The sequence below is a fragment of the Excalfactoria chinensis genome, chromosome 3, assembly GCF_039878825.1.
Source record: "Excalfactoria chinensis isolate bCotChi1 chromosome 3, bCotChi1.hap2, whole genome shotgun sequence".
Classification (NCBI taxonomy): domain Eukaryota; kingdom Metazoa; phylum Chordata; class Aves; order Galliformes; family Phasianidae; genus Excalfactoria; species Excalfactoria chinensis.
The window spans coordinates 45,472,461-45,489,026 of NC_092827.1; the positions used below are offsets into that span (position 1 = coordinate 45,472,461).

The 16,566-nt window shown below is 40.2% G+C and overlaps 1 protein-coding gene across 1 annotated transcript in view; it reads right to left on the bottom strand.

The window, feature by feature from the left end:
• Window positions 1-16,566, bottom strand: part of CEP85L (centrosomal protein 85 like) — a 103,661-nt gene that overhangs the window by 12,680 nt on the left and 74,415 nt on the right. Inside the window, exons 5-10 of the mRNA XM_072333183.1 lie at window positions 8,490-8,607; window positions 6,528-6,704; window positions 3,399-3,551; window positions 2,977-3,131; window positions 1,256-1,373; window positions 859-909 (exon numbers count right to left, since the gene is read on the bottom strand). Coding sequence (XP_072189284.1) covers window positions 859-909; window positions 1,256-1,373; window positions 2,977-3,131; window positions 3,399-3,551; window positions 6,528-6,704; window positions 8,490-8,607 — 772 coding nt within the window. The remainder of the gene's footprint in view (window positions 1-858; window positions 910-1,255; window positions 1,374-2,976; window positions 3,132-3,398; window positions 3,552-6,527; window positions 6,705-8,489; window positions 8,608-16,566) is intronic.

The window sequence follows — 16,566 nt, forward strand, 5'->3', positions numbered from 1 at the left end:
TACAGCACACTGAGTCAAAGCAGACACCCCCCTCACCCTCAGGGATCAAACCCGTAACTTAATTTTTGCTGTAGAGTATGGAAAGAAGAAATCTGGAGACAAATACCAATCTGGAAGAAGATCACAGAAACTAGAATTTATTGAATTTGGTTTCAATACTTGATCAAAACAGATGTTTACTTATTGCTTTTAATTCTCAGCTTCTTCTAGAGCTAGTCATACCTTCTTCCTTATATCCTGTATAATGTTTCCTTTTCTCCATAACAAACACTGGTCACTAAGTACCTTTCAAGGATCAAGAACTTGATGTGTTAATCTGACCCACAGAGCTGCAACTGACTTCTAGTAACCTCTACTGTCTTGAAAAATCCTTGGCTCTACCCTGGGTGTCCGAGATCCACCAAGACTTTATCGAGCAACATGCCAGAGACCATTTGAAGAGGAATCCTTTTCAACTCTATTAAACGGTATGGTTTGAAAAGGCATCCATAATGCTAGGGACCTCAGCAGTGAAACTCAATGTCACTTTTTGTACTTCAGATTATCATCTGAGTCCCAGTGCTGAAATGTTTGACAAAATACAGTTCTCAGTCTTGAAATACATGGTCCTGATATGACATCTGCTAGATCAGCTGAATAAGAATGCTATATAGTAACAGCTTACCACTTTCTAAGTATCTGAAGAGTGTTAAACCCTACAAACTTCAGTAACAAACACATTATAAGCTTGCAAGAGAACACACGCCAACTATAGAATGTAAGATTAAATTCTAGTATTTTTGTCTTCACATCCTATTTGGATGTCACCTGTATGAAGTAAACATGGGCAGTGAAAACAGAATATATTCTCTTTCTTACCTGCATGTCTAAAATCAGTCCCTCTATCTGTTTTTGTTGATTGTCTATGACCTAGAATATAAAATTGAGTAATTTAATGGGGTTGAAACTCTTAAGCTTGTAGCTTTTTTTTTTCTCTCTCTTTTTTTAAAATCAACTTAGAGGTGTGTAGCCAGAGATTTTACATGACATCTTGGAAAAACCAAATTACAAGATAGAGTTTAACTCACACAATTGGAAATAAATACGAAATAATTCCATTGGACAGAAGCAGATATTGAAGAGAAAACTGACTTAGCAACAAATGAATAATACATTAGATAATTGTTTCTAAAGTAAAAAGCAAAACAAAACAACAAACAAAGAGCAAATACTGGATTCAAGGTTAAAAATACCACATATAGTTTCGCAGACTAACCTTACTGGCTTTCTCATTCTTTTCTTTGAGGCATTCATTCTCACTCTGAAGCTGCTTTGTGTCCAACATTGGAAGGCGAATACCATCTTCCAGGCATTTTTCTACTTTCTGTTGCAAGCTGCCATTCAATATGAAAAAAACAAACACTGAGAAAACGCAGAAGAGCTTTATGTTCTGGCAAAATATGAGGAAGTTTCACAATTTTCCAAACAGAGCTGCAAAATCATAACGAGCAGAATCCAGCCTAATTGAATGAGCAAACCAACAGTGGATGAATGATATAAAAGTCCTAAATGACTGAAGTACCTGTGACACTGACTAGAATCAACTTATGTAAAAATGGTTTAATGGACGAGGTACTGTACATCTCTGGAAAGGAACAGATTCAGCAGTATGGCATAAGGAGAAGGCAGAAAAGAGCAAGGAAAACTTTGTGTAGTTCACAGCTGTTCTGTGCTGCTGACCAGCATTGGTCAGAGCAGTCTTTGAGCTTCTCCAAGTTACAGGAGCCTTAAAAATCCAACCCTGTCACAGGGGCATGTGTGACCCAAAGCAGAGTCCAGAATCAGAGGCAGCACTGAGCACTGGCAGCCCACCTTCCATACCCTCTTTGTCTGGCTTGCCAAGGAGTCATGAAGCCATTTCTGCCAGCTGCTTCCACACCCAAGGCATGACTTTCAGGCCTTGTGCAGCTAAAATCAAGCTCCTAGAATCATACAGCTTTTGCCTGCCCACCTTCACTCAGAAACAACATAGATTTTATTAGTATTAATCTTGCTGCCTAATTTAGAAACCAAGGGTCACTTCAGCTATTTGTAGGCTTTCAGAAAAGACAAAATGATCCCCCTCTAGATTATGAGGGCACAAAGAAAAAAGGCCTTTCACTGGTAAGATGGAAACAATGTGTCAACAATTTGGCTGGCAAGATGTCCCCACCAGCTTGCCTTTCATCATGGAAACACTTTCAGACCGCTATGGCATGCATGTTTACGAAACAGCCGGACACTGAACTGTAGTGACACCCACATCAATATTAAAAGTGATTCTCCCTACCTTTTTTGTTTGTTTGTTATTAAACAAGCACTTAAGTATCTCTGCTGATCTAAAATGCACAATTGTAACAGTATCTCCAAGTTTCATCTGGAATCTTCTCAGGGCGACCTGTCCTCCTGCAGTTGGCTTTGTTGCTTTTTTTAAATACAGTTCTACAAGTTCAATGACAGCAGACAAGCAACAGCCACATTTCTCTGTAAGTATCCCTCAGACTCAGTGAAAAGATAAGAGGCAGCTACAGTTTATTTAAATCTTTGACCCTTAACTGATAAACCCTTCAGCTAATATCCAAGGGAGCTTTTCCGCAGGTCGTTAGTTACAAAGGAGTGCTGACAACTTCTACACAGTGCTCCTTTCCTGACCGCATTTACTCTATCCTCTGCCTGGCAGCAACCTGTGATGCCATTGTGGTAACGTCCTACATCTTCAGAAATGACAGCAAAGAATTTCTAGACAGACTTCTCTGTGGTATTCTTTGCAACTTGATTCAAACCAGCTTTTGTTGAATTTTCTACTGCATTACACAGCCATTCTGCACAGTAATAAACTTATGCCATAAAGTCGTGAGTACTGCAATGGAGTGTAAGTGGAAAAAAAACCCAAAACATTAGATCTTGACATTAGTTGGTAAAGCACGTCTACTTCAGGGCTCAGGAAGCTGTTCGTACCTCTGCACTGTTGTAACCAGCTCTTTTTCTTTTTTCTTCTGACACACCAGTTGCATTTCTCTCTCTCTGCATAGAGATCGAGCCTCTCCAAGTTTCTTCTCCAACTCAGTCATAGTTTCTTGAAGTTGCTTGTTCTTCTCCTCTAAAATTTGCAGCTAACACAAGTACATTAGTCAGACACAGTGCCACATTAGAAGAGCTCGCAGCAGGCCAGAGCTTTGCAGTTACCTTATGTATAGTCTTAGCCCCATCGCAGTTATCTGAGTATGACAACATCTAATAGCTACTCCTAAAGCACTGAAACACTTCTCTTCCTCAACAGAGAGGGGAAAATGCATTGGAAAATAGAAAAATATTTGACAACAGATATTACAGAGCTTACGTTTGTTTTCAGATAGTAAAACCAACTCCTTTCATCTTACCTGTTTAGCCTGACCCTCAATATCATCCAGTGTTGGTAGGTCAGCCAGGTATTTTTCTAAGGTTTCAATTCGTCTCTGCTTTTCTTTGTTTTGCTCTGACTCTTTCTGGCATTTCTTTTTCAGGCTATTAATATAGCGGTCTCTAGTTTTAAGCTAGAAGAAAAGAGGAATAAATGTTTTAAGATTACGGTGAAAAATAAATCTGCTTTGGGACCAGAGGCTGGTCACTCTTCAGGAATTATATTTGCAACTGCATAAAAGCATTGCTTACTGTTAGGCCTGTAGTGTTTGAGCAGTTTAACCAAAAGGAAAGCATGCGATTGAGGGTGCTGTCCAACTGCCTCCTGAACACTGACAGGCACGGGGCATCAACCACATTGCTAGGAAGTATGTTCCAGTGCAAAAAATGATGAGAAGATATTTTAGTCCCTCCTCTTCTCCTGACCTAGGAAAATGACTTGAAACACTGAGACCTATGAACTTAACCCAAAAAGAACTGCAGCCAATAACTGGATTGTGCCGCCATCCCGTCATTCTACTGACAAGACAAGAAAGCTTTGTTGGTTTGGTGGGTTGTTTCTTTATTTTATTTTCTTCATGCATATGACTCAGATGGGACAGGCTCTCACTACCTGGCAATTAAATACTAAGGCGTGGCATAGAACTCAAAAGGCAGACCATTACTACCAATTACCAGAGGTGCCACAAAGGAGTCTTCACAACTAACCACAGAAGAGGGAGAAGGAGATAGCAGGGTGCAGGTATCCGAACTCCATCTTTTTCAGTCCAGCAGCACAGTTTACAAATGAAATGCTTCAAAACTAAAGCGAGCACTGCAAAATCTACAGATACCATGAGGCACACTTTTGCCTAGCAGAAAGAAAAGGAAGAAGCTAAGCACTCGCGATAAGAACACTTGTGAAGAGTGCTGTAGTAGCTACCTCAGCAGACTCCTTCAGCTAGGAAGGCACAAGCTGCCAAGGTAGCTTTTTCAGGCTGCTGGAATTTCAGCACCCACTGAAGTACTTCCAGTTACTTCAGTTCCACATTGAGCACAAGTGGAGCCTGGAGAAAACAAAACTTCTCTTCAGGTACCAGTATTATTTGCAAGGCAGTAAAAAATACTCCCTTGCTTGGCATGCTGGCATGTGGAAGAGAGGTACAAAGCAAGGAGAGAGTAAAGGGAACCTCTTCTCTCTGCAGGCTCTGCTGTTTCTCAAAAGGAAAGCATCCAGTGCACCCACTATATCAGAAGGGACACAGCACTTCAGACCAAGAAATCTTCTAGCTCAGTGCGTAATTTCCAGCAGTGCCATATGCAGATGTCTACAGTAAGGAAAGAACATGGAAAACGCATTTTTCCAATCTCCAGTTGGTTCTGTCTGTTTTTCTCCTGAGGCAGTTGTGATTTCTGTATTCCTCTGTTAGATATTTGCCTTACTGCCCACCTCTGAACCTTCTCCATTTCCACTACATCCTGTTTTTGTGATGAGGGAGACTCTCCTAGACCATTCATCACTGACAACCGATGGACAAGGAAATGGGAGAGTTCCTTATGTTTTCTTCCCTCCCACCTGCACTGGAACAGTCACAGCTCATCTTTTACTATCAAAAACATATCATCTGCACACTGTATTTAAATGTCGTATATTTAAAATGTCAATATAAGAAAAAATATTTGCAACAGTAGGTAGCTAGATAATTAGATACATATGCCAGCAACTTTAACCCAACCTACATGCCCTTTTAGATATGTACTTAAAGAGCTCATCTGAAGCAAAGCTAATTTGCTTCAGGCTTCTAGCATTTCCCCAGTCCCTGGCTTAGGATTGAAAAGCCTCTTCAAAAACACAGTACCACTGAGCAGGGACACCAAGATTGTTGGGCTTTGGGGCTGTCCCTGCAGGCACAGCTGAGAAACTGCAGAGAGGGCTGTCCCCAGGCTCGGTAGCCAGCCCACTGCAGGATCACAACACATTTTCCACCCTCTGTAGTCTTCCCTTGAACGGGAGGGCATTTGATTTATTACTATAACACATGCCCCCTTCCTGTCCTTTTTCTTGTTGAGAGCCTTTTGTTCAGCACACAGAATGGGTGAGTATTATGGGGTGGATCAGATCTGTACAGCAAATCAGATTCTTGGTGACCAACTATCCAGCAGATACAGGCACTAGGGCACAGCTCCTCAGAACTGCCACCACTCATAGCAGCAGTTCCTACACAGAAATACAAGCACCAGAAACACTAAAAGAAACAGGAGGAAGTAGAAGAATTCATATTCTGCCCTTCCTGAGTGTTACCATCAATGAAAGGCATACAACAGGATTTATCAGAAACAGGAAGGCAGAAATGGAAATTAACTATGCCTTCTATTTCTCCTTCCTATCTGTTGCTTCACAGTACCACACCGCTCCTGCCCCTTGAATCTGCATGAATATAAATCTAAGTACAGCAGTAAGGCTTACTGATTAAGGAAATGCAACAGTGCCAACATCTCACTGAACATTACATATCACTGATCAATGGCACATTCCAGCCTGCAATAATGACAGGCTGTCGGGAAATTCAAAACCACTTTGGGTACCGCTTCTGCCTCCAAAGAAAACTTTTTATCAAGAGAGTTCCAAGAACACGGCCAGCTAAGCCCCTTTCTTGTCTCAGACTGAAAGCTGCTCCACGTGTCCTAAAAAAGTTGCAAAATAATTGTTTTCTGCTGAGTAGGTAGGCCCTTTCAGCACATCTTGGAGCATGAGGCCTGCACCTATGCGTCATGTTAAAAAGGAGTTTTCATTTCCATGCTTTTCCCATGTTTTTAGACAACACTTCAGTTACTGTAATAAACATACAAGCCAAATAAATTCTTAGACTTAGAGCTGAGCAGCTTTTCTTCAAAGTTTAACTGATAAATGGTTAAAACTGACATTACCAGGTCTGAAATATGTGTATTGATTGATACTTCTTCACTACGAGTTCAGATTTATCCACTGCCAATGCCTACTATCACAGATAAAATTTATCTTCATTTTGAAAACAGCTCCGTAATCCCCACACAAAGTTGCTTCCTAACAAGCACAACATATGCTGCTTTAACAAAGTCAAAAGGAAATCTGGAACATGAAAGACACTTACTTTTTCTTCCATTTTCTTTTTCTCCTCGCTAGATTTGCTTGAAATCTGCTTTAGAAATTCACTGAGTTGTAACTCCTTATTCTCAGCCACTGCAATCTTTCTCTCAAGCTCCTCAAGGTGGGATGCTGATCTTTCTGAAACGTGAGGTTGCAGTGATGCACTCTCATACTGTGGTTGCTTTCAAAAAGAAAGAGAACAATCGTATAAATGAACATACAGATACCACTGCATACTTTAACAGCACAGCAGAAAACAGTCTTGCTGGATTCCCCCCCCCGCCGCCCTTTCAGGAAGGGTGGAGTTTGATTTTCAAACATTAAAATGTGTGGGAACAGTATGAATCTCAGGAATCTTCTGCAGAGAAAAGAAAACAAAAAGACATGAAAAAATGGAAGCTGGACACTTACATTCACAACATATGAAAATGAACATCGTGGGACGATTTCCCCCTCCGATGTACTGAAGAGGTACAACTTCTCTTCCAAAACAAACAAACAAAGAACTCCAACCCTCAAGATCCAAAGAAAATGCATTTCCAAAACAAGTCACTACCACTACATTACCCTATTACCTCCTACAGAGAAAAAACACTATAATATATTCATGGACATTTTATAAAGTAAAATATGCTCCAATCTCACAGACTCTGCTGAAGTAGAACAACAGTAGACAACAGTTAAACCTCAGAGCTGTTACAACTGAGATGAGGAAGGGTGCAGGGACAGTCTGAGATTATAGCTACAACCAGATGGCAGGCTTCCTGCCTTCCGTCATGTCCACCAGCCCCCTCACCCCCCCTCCCTCTCAACCTCTTGCAGTTCAGTATTGTTCTCCCACTTCCACTGCCCACAAAATGGAAATCAACTGCCCGTGGGATGAAGAAGGAGATGCATCCCATTAGGCTTTCAGTTTCATATTCTTTTAATAATATAAACAGAAATCTTTAAAGAAATTATACAGAGAGCTTTTAAAATAACATTCCTTGTGCAAAGCATTACAAGAGATTAAAATCTCCATTAAAATAGATTTTCATTTGCAAGTTAATCTCATGAAAAGCAAACAAATCAAGCGGAAATCCTAAGACCTATAATAAATTGCTTGTACATTTTAAAGTACGAAAGATGAAAGCATCTGCTGCTTTATTTGAAGTGTATTTGGTATACTAAGGTTATGTACATTCATATTTCAGTTTCCACGATTTTTTTTTCCTTTCAAATTCTTAATCTAGACAGAGTTTTAGGGTATTTTTCAGAAGTCTCTTCATAAGCACCAAAATCCACATTCAGAGATTGTTTCTATCCACCTTCACAGTGAGTTACTAAGTGAACTTTCCTCCCATCTTACACAAAACATGCTCGCCTTACACACAACTGTGCTATTCCAAGAACATAATTAACATCAGGCTGAAGTACGCTAGCTGAGATCCTGGTGCATTGCCTGTGATAAAAGAGGGTGGGCAAAGCTATTTCTCTGCATATCTGCTTTTAACATTTTCCTCTGGCAATGCCATTTTGGTATGTGGAGGTGTTGAGATGGGCTGTAGCGATACTATCTCTGTAATCACTAATTTGGGTAGCACCTCCTTGTCTGACTCAGAGAATCTTTCATCAGTGGTTTTCGGGTATTTTATCTTCTATTATCTCCTTGTATAGCTGTGTTACACATGCGCTGTTAAGAACCATCATTTTTGCACAGTGCTGCAATATGGATGAGGATTCTTATCCCACTTCCACCAGATTTCAAAATAAGTATATACACACTACCAATACAACTTAAATTTCCATAAAACAGAAGTAAATAACATTTTCAGGTTCTTCTACTCTAAACAATTTACAGTTATCCAATGACACAACCATTAATAAACATAAAAGCATTTTATCCTACAGTGAACTGTGAGTATCCTTGCAAGTGGCAGCTACTGCATAACTGAAAGATTCTCTAAAACAAAAATATCCATCCTACCTGCAAATTAGTCATGTAGGGCTCTTCACAGTTCACAAGATGGCTCAGTCTTGCATGTTGAGCTCGTAACTCATTCTCTCTTATTTTCTGATGTAAACTGTTAATCTGCTGCTTTTGCCTGTAATAAATAATTATTTGTTTTTTGAAAATAAATGAAATTGAACAGAGATCATAATAAAAAAAAAGAAGATCTTGAGACTGGTACTGGCAACACTACAGCAATGCACGCAACTTACTTCCTCTCTTGTCAAATGAAACAGTAACAAATACTCAACAGAACCAGATTAAGTATTTTATAATCCTGGATCTACTTTAGCTGTAGGTTTTTTTTCCCACTGCAGCTAGCCTAGTTCAACACCAGAACTGGAATCTCATCAGGATATGAGTTATTAAACTAGAACTGCCATGCATCCTTCACTTAAGCATACCCCAACTGGCCTGCACTCAACTGGGAATCATAAATTAATCTTTCAGAAATATGTACTTGGATACCAGTTTTGTAGGGGCTGGAGAGCAGCTTCTGTTGTCATTTTTTCCTATGCCCAGAAATGTAAGCAGCAAGAAGTACACAGAAATTAGAATGCAAACAAACAAAACTCACATCTTCAGTTTACTTGGACTTTGCTCTGGCTCTTCTCTCTTTGTGAGAGCTGACTTTGGACAGTTTAAATAGATTCACAAAGCAAAGAGCAGAAAAATTAAAAAGAAAATGTCATTACGACAGTTAAACAGCAGGGCTTTCCTGTGAGGTCTGTCTTTCCACATTGCTCAAGGCCTTCTCAGTTAGTTGCTTTATATACATTCCCCACCACTACAGTAAAATCCTGCACTGCATATTAAAGAATTAAGCCTCTTACAGCAATCATTTGGCTAGTGTACAGCAGAAATGGCATCACTCTTCCATCACTATTTAATTATATCACACACTGTATCACTATTTAAATTATGACTTCATTTGAAGTAGTGTGACTAGATGGCAAATGCAAGACACGCCTCAGCCCCAGCCCAAGTTACATGAGATACAGACTGCCAGCTCTGCTTTTCACTCTGAGGAGAGCTGGGTACCTTATGAGGTGACTGGAGTGGAGTCATCAGTACCTACCAGAAACACACAGAGCAGCCTGCTCAATCAATCTACAGCTTTCATTCCTGCTCAACAAGGCTGCTGAGTTTCCCTCCCTGGAGATCTTCAAAAGCTGCCTGGACATGGCTCTGTGCAAGCAGTTCTGGTAGTCCCTGCTTGAACGTGGTGTGGACCAGATGGACTCCAGAGTTCCCATCTGACCTCAGCTCTGTTCTGATTCTACGGACTCCTTTAATTGTACTTCCTTCTTTTTTTTTAATTATTATTATCTTAATACATACATATTAGAAGAACATCAAAGATAGGACGCATGTGCACAAAGCTCATCTTTTTAACATTTCTCTTTTTTCTTCAGCTATAAAGAACTGCAATGAATGGGAAATCAGTTGCAATTCTGTAGTGCCTTAAGATGATTCATTCAGTACAGTTCATAAATAAGAGCAACCGAATGCATAAAGATGACTCCACAGCAAGTCCTACAATATATAAACTGGTGAATCTGAGGCTTCCCTTTTCAGTTTTACTATCCATGAGAAAAAAAAAAGTCTATATAAATGGACTATGTAACACCGAACAACTTTGTACTCGGACTCAGCTCTTCTGGTTGGTGTAATCCTGTATGAGGGCACTTCAATCAAAAAGCTTCAAACTTAATTTTTAAGAAGCAGATTTGAAGCTCAAGAAAAAGAGTATGGCTGTAATTTGTAACAGGCCATATACAAGCTCAAGTGCTAGTGTAACCATGTGGGAAAACATAAAGCTTTGCTGACTTCTGCTGCATGTCTGGTCACAGAGACTGGGATCATTTATTATGATTTGTCTTAATCCATGAACAGAAGTCATTTTTCATTTTTTATTACCTTATTACTTACCAGATATGGCTATTACAACATCCCTGCCCCATTTATTTTAACATTATTCATCCATTTGCCACTCATCCCTTGAAGACACTATAGCAATTTTCTCCTTCCGGCTGATCACTTCTTAGCAGAGCCTCACTTTATGGGCAGGAATTCAATAGCTCGAAACAAATGCTACAACCCAGAGGAAGCATTTTTAAATATTTTTGAACCTTCAACTACAGTACCATATTTCATAATCTTTTCCCTACCCTAACAAATCCCTGTAGGAAAAAAGGTAGAACAAATTAATCCACGATGAAGCAGAGCTGCATGAGCTGCATTTCTTTTTGCTCTGCAAAGCGTGAAACTCTGCCCCATCTGAAACCTGGCCAACAAAACTTGTCATGAAAATGTTTCACGTCTGTGTAGATCCTGCACAGCTTCTCCACATAACTGCCTCTCTCAAAATATCATTAACCTCATGCCACCCAGAGACAAAAATCCTGTGAACAGCCCAGCAGTCACAAGCAGAGGGAAAGATAAAGCACCATAGAAACATATTTACTATTTACATACAGTCCTGTAAGTCTTTGGAGACTTCATACCAGATGCGTTTTCTCACTGATGTTCTCATATGCTAAGACAGTTTTAATCTTCTGTTACCCCACAGCTGTTACTATTAATCTGCAGCATAACCACAGGCTGCAAGCATTATTAAAGCGCTCTCACAAACACGACCTGTACACTGCAGAGGGGACACTGTCCCCACAAGCATCCCCATCACCAATCAATCTTCCATGCAGGTACGTGCTGACTGCCACCCTGGGAAGGCAAAAAACATAAAAATAATCCTGAGATGGAAAGATGGGACAGCAAGGCCACCCTCCCCTTGTAACCGCTACAGTGTTAGTGACTCACGTGCACCCTACATGTTTGCAGAGGGCAGACCAGAGCAGGCTGAAATTCTGTAACTGTTTTGACCAATCTTGGCAAACTTTTTGCAGCTCTTTCCTTTCTCTAATGAGCTGCTCCAAAAACTCAGATCAGCACAAAGAACATGGGGTAGCACAAATACAATGCAGCTCTACATGCAAAAGCCTGGACTACCTTCAGAGACCAATTATTAATAATAAATAAACTGTTTAATACATAAATTGCTTCTGTGCCTCTCTTAGAACATTTGTAGAACATAATTGGCATTCACAACATTTTCTCATATTCACACTGGACTAGTTAACCATGCACACATGCTTAGACAGACACTCATATGTGCATTTGTCTGGAAACAAGCCACATTTTCTTCAACCTGAGACCAACTCTTCTGTTTCCATAAAATCCTTTCATTGCTTATTCTAATATGAAAGCACCTTGAAAACCCATGGCTGCCAGAGAATTACCTCCCCCTTTCAACTTTGGAAAGTTTTAAATTAGCATAAATCTGAGAGTCCTACATTACAAATGAAGATATAAGTCCAGCACCTTCAGACACTTCAGGAACTGAAGAAAGCATTTTCCTCCACTACAGAAGCCATGTTAGCAATTTCATAATGAGTCAAACGACAATCAATGCTCACCTTCAAAGGTTACCAAGAAATCATCGCCTTAGGTGAAAATGCCTCAAAAGATATTCCTCAGAATCAGAACATGAAGTACAACACCATACAGGTCCTTCTGAAGCACAAGCATCACTCATTCCACACCACAGTTAGAGGTATGCTGCTTTGTTCTGTTGCTTTAAGAAGCTAGATACTAGTTTTAATATCCCTTTGTTTTAAAGGCACAATCTCTTGGGACCAAACGTGCAGAGTACTGATAGAGAAGTCAGTAGTACACAAAGTCCTAAAAACAATGCAAATACATTTCCGTAACTTGGAAGATAAAGCCAAAGAGCTCTGATACCACTACAGCTTGTGCAAGAAAAGACAGACTCAGCTTCCTATACAATCAAGTCTTTTTGGTGCTTTCTTTCTTATTTGTCTTCCTCCCCCACCCCCCCCTCCCCAAATCAAAGTGTCTGTGACCCAAAGGGAACACTACCTTTCCATCCATCATGGAGAAGTTAATGTGGAGAAGAATATGAGAGTATCACCTCTAGGAGTCCAGAATGGATCACTCTTATAATAGGTGGATTGTTATTTTTTTAATTACTCTTTTGAATTGCGTTGAAGTTTGACATGCTATCCTAACCCTCAGGAAGCATGTTAGCACTGACATATGGGGAGGCCAGGTGAAAGCACAGCCAACAAGTACACTCGACTTGCTCAAATGATGTCAGCCACGTAGTGAAGAGGGAGTGAGGAACAAGGTGGAATTGGGCATGGCTGCCTGCCCAGGCAGAGGATGCTCCCTCCCTCCCATAATGGAGTTTTGTGACTCCTGTGGCCTCCTGACAGGAGCCGTGCTGCTCCCATTGCTGTCAATAGTAAGACTTCCTAAAATCATTTAAACCCATAGAAAAGAAAATGAAGTTCCAGAGGGAAATATCTGGGATTACTGAGCAATTACTGAGCATAACTGCACAATGCTGTACAACAAAAGCAGGCAATGCAGAAAGGCAGCCTGCAAGAGGGACACAGCAGGAGGGAAGCCTCAGCTGTCCAACTTGGACACTTCCAGAAGATGTAAAATCAGTTGGAGAGAATTCAAGGAATAAGGAAAGCTGCCAGAGGGCCAGAAAACATGACCTAGGAGGAAAAACTCAGTTTTGCAATAATTAAGCTAATTAATCTCTGGAAATGCTGTAGAGCATCTGTGACTGCAGGCTTTAAAGAACAAGTTACATCAGTCAGGAGCAATACTGCTGAGAGTACCCCCCTGGCCTGGAACAAGTATTAGACAGGTGCCTCACTGGTGCCACAATGAAGTCTGTTATCTAATGAGGGACTGTTATATTGCATTTCAGCAATATTACTCATATTCTCTCCTGAAAGCGTAAACTTTTAAAACAGCTAAAATGCTTACTTGAAGTTTACCGGCCCAAGATACCTCAACCACCAACTACCAAAGGGATCAGTGACATCAAAAGAAGAAAAACTCACGTTTTTGAAGATATTATTGCAAGCAATTAGTATTTTACACCGTGAGATGCTCAAGAAGGCTCCCCGTAGTCTAATCCCTACACAGGACTCCTACTGTATGAGTTTGCTCAGATCCAGGGTGGCATAAAGCTTCAGTGTTACTTCATCAAGAATGACATTAACGGGCCCTTCAATTAGATATGCTAGTTATATTATATATTTAGTGCTACAGGTCATTATAGAGCATCCAAAAACTAAGAAATTACAGCCCTGCACTGGCGGTGACATGAACACTATCGGCACACCCAGTCTGACGTCAACAAGTGAAGACAGAAGGCAAAGAAAATCTAATATAAATGTCCTGATGAAAACAGTAAAGTGTAATTCAGCTGTGGATGGAAAGGATTTAGCGACTGTTTGGAGACTGTGAATGTTACTACGCCCCGAGGAACTACAGCTATTCACTGAAATGATACTTTTATATCTACATTTCCATAAAAAGCAGCTCAAATGCCCTTAAGCTGCCTGGATGAGAACACTGCATGCAAAGTGTTATTTTCAGCAGTTTATGTCATATGTTCAGATATTTGGCATTTATTCACATACCTCCCTATATGCAATCCCTGCCAAACACTGACAATACCACAGCAGAGACATCCACAATGGTTTGCCAGTCACAGGAGATGTTCACAGTTGTACCAAAATGCTGCAATTTCAGTTTTGTTAATATACTGAACAGAGGGCACAGCACAGAAACAGCGCTGAGAATTAAAATGCAATGCTGTAATTTTCTAAACTAATGCATATACCGTTGGCTCCCTCTGGTGCCAAATACAACATAGTGTTGCACTTAATACTGTAGGAGAAGTAAGGCAATGACATAATCCAGTTCTAGTAGTACGCATTACAGCAGCAGACCTCCTACAGCAGCTTTAAAAGCAAAATTAAACCACTTTTATACCTGCACATTTATGCTACCGTGTTCATTTACACTTGTTCAGATGTACAAGTCCAAACGATTTTAACTCATCTACTGGTAAATCTGATGTTCAACACAGTGTACAGAATACAATCAAACCACTAATTCTAGTCACAAATGCTGCTTTTTCCCTAACATTCTACTAATGGCTTTGAATTGCAGTGACACACAGCCTAACAAAGTGTGGTGATTTACACATAAACTGTTAATTCTTGAATTATTTCAAACAAGATCTTGTTTGCAGCTTTTCCAAACTGTTAGACTTCTGATGAAAACAAGGAAGTTGAATAATCTTATCCGGATGGGTTGGATTTATGTTGCCCTTTAATTACAGTGGGATAAGAAGGGAAGCAGGCAGCAGGTTTATCTTTCCTCTCTGCTGCCTTTACAACAACAAGGTAGAGCACCTCAAGGACACCACTATGTACACAACCTCTCCCTTCCTGCACATCAACAGATTTAATCACTTAAGTTGCGATGTTCAACTCCTCTACCTCCCGCTGCAATTCACAACAGAAGAGCGTGTTAACTTCAAATAAACCAGACAGCAACCATGAGAGCAAAAGGGCAGCTATTGACAAGAGCAAGATAAGGGTGTTCTTGGACAGTTTCTTTTCATTCGGCTGCTTCTTGTACCTCTCAACTGCAAACAGCTATGACCAGAGTACCAGTCTAGAGCCCCACCTCCAGCATCCTCTGGCCAACTGCTACACCACTGCTCCAATTTCCAGATGTCACAAGGACGACCTGCCCCTCCCCAGCTCCACCATTAATTAAACAAGTCTTGCTGATATCCTTCTGTTACCAGGTTATAAATTCAACATCAGCCATGTGGTTTTTTGTTTTGTTTTAAGACGACCACACCTTTTAAAGCTCTGCAAGAACCAAGGGCATCAAACTCTTTTTCAGCCAATACCTCGTATCAAGTCCTCCATCAACAAAAGAATCCCCCATCCACTACCTAAAAGCTTAACTTCTGCAGTTTAAGCACCATCACCTTGAATTCTAATTAACAAAACTTTAGCAAAACACACATATACTTAACGTATTTTAGGCCAGTATTCAGAATTTCCATTAACTTAGGGGAAAAAACAAACAAAAAAAACCAACACAAAGCTTAAACTCAGACCAATGAGAACAGAAGTCAAAATTCCAAGGTTTAGTCCCAGACATCATATTGGCTCTCAGTATAGTGTCTTGCATCCCTCTTGTAAAACATGGATAGTGTTGAAAGAAGGCATTACTCATGTTTAAGAATTATGAATATTCCATCTAATAATGAACAGAACACTAGCACTTTATAATGTTGTTCTGCTCGTAGAATTCTGGACTGCAACTATGTCCTATTTCCTCCATGAAAGAAACCATCAGTGAAAAAAGCAACCCACAACAACTTAGTAAAATCTTTTGCAATATCCTTCTAAGCATATAACATCATTTCATACTGATTTTAAATAAAACAACTCAACCGGTTGAAATAACTTTGTTTTCAAACCATAAATCTGGAGGCAATTTTTTTTGCCCAAATGGAGGCTTAATATTTAGAAAAATGCCCTCTCTGTGGTTTATGAATATACTGCAATTCACTTAACTGAAACACCAAGTATCTACTTAAAGCAAATGCCTGTAAGATCACAAAGTGGTCTTTTTTTTGTTCATTTCAGCAGCACTCGTAGTGTATTTTGCCTTTTCAGATGAATGAAAAGGGATCACCCCATATGACTTCTCTCGTAAGTCCAGAAAGTGCTGTATTCACTATCTCTGAATCATACAAAAGTATGCTTTTTACAAAAAAACCCATTTTCACTAGGAGAAGAGTAATGTGAACTGATGCCTTAACTGCCATTGTGCAACAAGCCTTCTTGTAGAGCATAGGTGCTCAGTAGAGGCAACAAAAGGCAGCCTCTGGCCATCACGCATTATGTGTTTGCAAATGCCAGTGCTAGCTTGGGCACTGAAAGGAGGGCTGTAGGTTATACAGCATTACTACTGATATAACAGGCCTGGTAAGGCTGTTTTAATTTAGACAGGCCCTAAACAGCTGATCAAAAGACTCTGACAAAGGATATCTATGCAACAGCTACAGATGCTTCCATCTCAACTGCATGTCTCCTTGGGAGTTCTGCATTAAAGCAGGATGTTGAGTGCATACACC